The 6093-nt window shown below is 51.3% G+C and overlaps 1 protein-coding gene across 1 annotated transcript; it reads right to left on the bottom strand.

The window, feature by feature from the left end:
- Positions 1-1129: 1129 nt before the first annotated feature.
- Positions 1130-2882, bottom strand: LOC139204436 (tripartite motif-containing protein 16-like). The gene has a single exon (XM_070834461.1). The coding sequence runs from the start codon at positions 2876-2878 to the stop codon at positions 1196-1198; it is 1683 nt and encodes a 560-aa protein (XP_070690562.1). The 5' UTR covers positions 2879-2882; the 3' UTR covers positions 1130-1195.
- Between the last annotated feature and the right edge of the window lie 3211 nt (positions 2883-6093).

Here is a 6093-nt window from a genome sequence, read left to right as displayed (position 1 = left end):
TATTATTATTATTATTATTATTATTATTATTATTATTATTATTATTATCATCATCATTATCATCATTATTATTCATAAATGTTGTGCGTCAAATGATGTTAATAAACCTACAATAACTCTGCTCTAATCCTAATATTCTAACAGTGGTGGTACATTTTATACTCATATACTTATACTTATATATAAGTGTGTGTGTGTGTGTGTGTGTGTGTGTGTGTGTGTGTGTGTGTGTGTGTGTGTGTCAGGACTCATCAAACCAGTTTGTCAAGGCTGTGGAATAAATCCTCTTTATTGATCAAGAGCACAAACAACAAGTGAAGCAGAGGCACAGAGACTCTCTGAACATCAGCCCTGAACTCTGTGGAGTTTCAGGAGGCCTCAGTTCTTCTCTCACATCAGCAGCACACCTTCTCCTTCAGCTCTGTGAGAACAAAACACTTTGTTCCTGTTTGTTTCTTCACTTCTTCGCTCAAACTTCACTTTGTTCTCACGTCATCAGTAAAGTCTTTTAGTAAAAGAAGCCAAAATGTCAGAACGCTCATCATTTCAACATACCGCGCTATAAATTTGACTTAAACACACATTTCTGATTTTACTTAATAAGCTTTTTTTTTTACACGTAGCATGAGTTGATTTGAACCCTTTCGTGCACAGAGGTCACTGCAGTGAAGCTCCTGCATCATCTCATCCACTCAGGGTGAAGCCAAGATGGCCGACAGACAGCCAGAAACACCAAGTTGCTCATTTTTTTTCTGTTCAAACCTTCTAGAAAAAGAGACCAAGCAGGTAAGAAACATATGGTGACATCAAGTAACATCTAAGGAGTCATGCAATTGCTAAATTTTCCAAGTATTGATTTTATATTGGGAGGAAATTATGATTAATCACATGTCCACTGAAGTGTACATCATGCATCACCAGCTAGATTTCAACTACTGTATATATATGTAAATATTTCTTTATAAGATAATATAAGTTCAAACCTTGTTTTTCATGAATAAAGATGAATAAAAACACACAGAGAAAAGAGAATCTCAGCTGTGGAGAAGACGATGATCAGTGTGTGATGAAGGAAGCTCTGCTGCTTTCTCTCCTCAGAGAAACAGCTCACACATCCATCAGACGCTCAGAGCTCACAGAGCTCATGTTTCCATGCAGAGAATCAGAAGAAGGAGCCTGCAGACACTCAGACTGACTAAGTCAGTTTACAGAACTCAGCAGAGGATCCAAACCTGTAAATCTGGACTCCAGCGTGTAGCGGCTGAGTGAAGCAGGTCTGGACTCTGTGGAGGAGAGTCATGGTCTCAGAGACGCTGTAGAAGGACAGAACACCTGCTCTGTGGTCCAGGTACACCCCCACTCTGGAGGACCAAGGACCTGAGACGGGAGTTTGGACACTGTTGTGATAAAACTGATAACTGTTTCTGCCACAATATAACGCCCAGGATTTGTCATTGAGTCCAAGTTCAGAGTCTTTCCCGTCTCTCCTGATGCTCTTGTATGTGACGGCTACACTAAACCCCCCGAACCACCACCCCCCCTCTTTCATCTCCACCTCCCAGTAACAACGTCCAGTCAGACTCTCTCTGCTCAGGACCTGATAGCGGTCAGTGAATCTGTCTGGATGAGCAGAATAAGGCTGGTCTTTTCCCTCTACTGTTACTTTTCTGTTCTCCTCAGACACTAACAGCCGTCTATTAGCTGTGTTTGGATCCAGTGTGATCTGTTGAGCATATTCTAAGAATCCAGCTCTGGTCGTGGGCTCTGGTTGAGGCAGTGAAACGTCCACCTGAGTCACAGTCAGTGAGATGTTTGTCCAGTGGTCCCTCAGAGCGTCCTGTAGTTTCTCTCTGAGCTCTGACACAGCAGCCGTCACGTCCTCAAAGTGTCTCAGAGGACGGATGTTGATGCTGGATGAGTGTGTGTCCTCTCTGAGAGCTGGCAGTGATCTGTAGCTGTGGACAAACTGGCTGTGATCCTCTGTGTGTGAGAGCTCCTCCAGCTCAGCGTCCCTCCTCTTCAGCTCCCTGATCTCCTGCTCCAGCTCCTCCTGAAGCTCTTTGACTCGACTCACTTTAGCTTCCTGCTGGGATCTGACCTGCTGCTTCAGCTCAGAGCTCCTTCTCTCCATCAGACGGATCAGCTCGGTGAACGTCTCCTCGCCGTGCTCCACTGCTTCATCGGCAGAGCTGCTGATGGCCTCCACCTCCTGCTGGAGCTCCTTCAGGTCTTTCTCTCTGTCCTGGATCCTCTGCTGGATGTTCAGGCGACTCCTCTCCAGCTCTGTCTGCCTCTCAGTCCTCTCTGCTGCAGCTGACACTGTGTCGTGGCCTTTATGTTGGTCCTCAGGGCAGAGATAACAGATACTCTGCTGATCGGTGCGGCAGAACATCTTCATCACCTCATCGTGATGAGAGCAGATGTTCTCCTGGAGCTTCCTGGACGGCTCCACCAGCTTGTGTTTCTCAAAGGCAGCTGATTCATAGTGAGGCTGCAGGTGTTGCTCACAGTAAGACACCAGACAGACCAGACAGGACTTGAGGACTTTCAGTTTCCTCCCAGTGCAGAAATCACAGGCCACATCTTCAGCTCCAGCGTAGCAGTGATCAGCAGGAGCAGCCTGGAGTCCCGTCTTCTTCAGCTCCTCCACTACAGCTGCTAACGTGGTGTTTTTCAGCAGGACAGGCCTCGCTGTGAACGTCTGCCTGCACTGAGGGCAGCTGTGGATCCCCTTCTCTTCCTTCCCATCCCAGTGGGTTCTAATACAGCTCATGCAGTAGCTGTGACCACAGGGAATCGTCACCGGATCCTTCAGGGGGTCCCGACAGATCGGACAGGAGAAGGTCTCTTGGTACAGCTGGACTCCTTTCTGCGCCATCTCACCTCTCGACGACGACTGTGAGAGTTTCACTTCCTCTGAGCTGAAACTCGCTTTTCTACATTCCACGAGGAGGATTGGAGCTTCCTCGTTTAGGACTGTAGGGAAACACACATCTTCATTAAACTGGTTGAAAGAACTGTATCAGGGCTATGCACTGGACCAGGTAGGACTCAAAAGCAAGACACCGGAAACTCTAATAAGGACAGGCAGGCAAACAATACTTACGGACTATGACAATGACAAAATACTTTCCAAGAACTCAATACAATGGTTTCTAACGGCTTAGCAAGATACAAGTGGCAACATGAGCGCTCGACAGGACCACACGATCTGGCATGGGACACAGGGAGACACAGACAATTTACACACAAGGTGATGGGGAACAGGTGGAAACAATCAGGGCGGGGCAGACAATCACAAAGGAGGAAAACACACAAGGGCAGGAAGTCAATAACCTGAAACAAGAGGCGAGTTTAGTTTTCAAAATAAAGCAGGAAGTGAGAGACAAGACTAAACACAAGTGAACTTAGACAAATTAACAAACACGACGAGACATAACAGTACCCCCCCTTCTAGGGCCAGCTACTGACAGCCCAGGGGTGTCAGGGTGACTCCTAAAAAAGTCATCAATGAGGTCCTGGTCCATGATGTGACTGGCTGGGATCCAGGACCTCTCCTCCGGACAGTAGCCTTCCCAGTCCACGAGGAACTGGCGTCCCCGATCCCTCCTTCGGACAGCCAACAGTTTCCTGACTGAGTACACAGGATCCCCGTCGATGATCCGGGGAGGTGGAGGCGGCTTGGAGGGTGGTACCAATGGACTTTCTTTGACGGGCTTTATCTTGCTGACATGGAATGTGGGGTGTACTTTGAGGGACCTAGGTAAGCGTAAGCAGACAGAAACAGGGTTAATGATTTTCTCAATAGCAAAGGGTCCTACATACCTTGGAGCGAGCTTCCGGGTATGAACGTGGAGGGGAAGGTCCTTGGTAGCGAGCCAAACTCTCTGTCCAGGGTGATAAGTGGGCGCCGGCCTGCGCTGGCAGTCCACCATGGTCTTCATCCTGTCTTGGTTCCGGAGTAGAACCCGGCGAGCCGCAGCCCAGATCCGCCGGCTGCGTCTCACCACAGCATGTGCTGACGGGACTGTGATCTCCCCCTCGCTGGCCTGAAACAATGGGTAAGCACACTGGAAGGGTGAGAGTCCTGTAGCTGAGGTGGGGAGAGTGTTATGTGCATATTCTACCCAGGTCAGGTGGTCACTCCAGGTGAAATCATTCAGAAAATCCCTCAAGACCTCATTGACAAAGGCCTGGAATACCACCGGCGCATTTGACTTCGTTGTCGTGTCATCTGACCTCCGTCCGTGTGTTCTGGACACTCGGGTGAAGAGAGGGGCTGAGCTGTCAACTGATCACCACCTGGTGGTGAGTTGGATCCGCTGGCAGGGGAGGAAGCCGGAGAGACTCGGCAGGCCCAAGCGTATCGTGAGGGTCTGTTGGGAACGTCTGGCGGAACCCGCTGTCACTGCGGTTTTGAACTCCCACCTCCGGGAGAGCTTCTCACAGATCCCGGGGGCGGCTGGAGATATTGAGTCCGAGTGGACCATGTTCTCCACCTCCATTGTCGGCGCGGCCGCTCAAAGCTGTGGCCGTAAGGTCTCTGGTGCCTGTCGTGGCGGCAATCCCCGAACCCGGTGGTGGACACTGGAAGTAAGGGATGCCGTCAAACTGAAGAAGGAGTCCTACTGGGCCTTGTTGGCTCGTGGAACTCCTGAGGCAGCTGACGGGTACCGGCAGGCCAAGCGTGCTGCAGCCCGGGCGATTGTGGAGGCAAAAACTCGGGCCTGGGAGGAGTTCAAACCGTGTGGCAAACCGTCCGGCGCCTCAGGAGGGGGAAGCAGTACCCCACCAACACTGTTTACAGTGAGGGTGGGGAGCTGTTGACCTCGACTGGGGATGTCGCTGGGCAGTGGAAGGAATTCTTTGAGGATCTCCTCAATCCCACCACCAGGTCTTCCATTGAGGAGGCAGAGGCTGGGGATTTGGAAGTGGACTCGTTCATCACCCAAGCCGAAGTCGCCGAGGTGGTCAGAAAGCTCCTCGGTGGCAAGGCACCGGGGGTGGACGAGATCCGTCCTGAATACCTCAAGTCTCTGGATGTAATGGGACTGTCTTGGTTGACACGTCTCTGTAACATCGCCTGGCGGTCAGGGACAGTGCCTCTGGAATGGCAGACCGGGGTGGTGGTCCCTCTTTTTAAGAAGGGGGACCGGAGGATGTGTTCCAACTATAGGGGGATCACACTCCTCAGCCTCCCCGGGAAAGTTTATTCCAGGGTACTGGAGAGGAGGATACGGCCGATAGTCGAACCTCGGATTCAGGAGGAACACTGCAGGTTCCGTCCCGGTCGCGGAACACTGGACCAGCTCCACACTCTCCATCGGGTGCTCGAGGGTTCATGGGAGTTTGCCCAACCTGTCCACATGTGCTTTGTGGACTTGGAGAAGGCATTCGACCGTGTCCCTCGTGGCATCTTGTGGGGGGTGCTTCGGGAGTATGGGGTCCGGGGCCCTTTGCTAAGGGCTGTCCGGTCCCTGTACGACCGGAGTAGGAGTCTGGTTCGCATTGCCGGCAGTAAGTCAGACCTGTTCCCGGTGCATGTTGGACTCCGGCAGGGCTGCCCTTTGTCACCGGTTCTGTTCATTATTTTTATGGACAGAATTTCTAGGCGCAGCCAGGGGCCGGAGGGGGTCCGGTTTGGGGACCGCATGATAGCATCTCTGCTTTTTGCGGATGATGTTGGCTGGGATGAGAATCAGCACCTCCAAGTCCGAGGCCATGGTTCTCGACCGGAAAAAGGTGGTTTGCCATCTCCGGGTCGGTGGAGAGTCCTTGCCTCAAATGGAGGAGTTCAAGTATCTCGGGGTCTTGTTCACGAGTGGGGGAAGGATGGAGCGTGAGATCGACAGGCGGATCGGGGCAGCGTCTGCAGTAATGCGGTCGCTGTATCGGTCCGTCGTGGTGAAGAGGGAGCTGAGCCAAAAGGCAAAGCTCTCGATTTACTGGTTGATCTACGTTCCTACCCTCACCTATGGTCATGAACTTTGGGTAATGACCGAAAGAACGAGATCTCGGATACAAGCGGCCGAAATGAGTTTCCTCCGTAGGGTGGCCGGACTCACCCTTAGAGATAGGGTGAGGAATTCGACC

This window comes from Pempheris klunzingeri, chromosome 7, assembly GCF_042242105.1.
Source record: "Pempheris klunzingeri isolate RE-2024b chromosome 7, fPemKlu1.hap1, whole genome shotgun sequence".
Taxonomy (NCBI): Eukaryota; Metazoa; Chordata; class Actinopteri; order Acropomatiformes; family Pempheridae; genus Pempheris; species Pempheris klunzingeri.
Note: the sequence above shows the minus strand (reverse complement) of the source record. Positions and strands in the feature narration are given on the sequence as shown.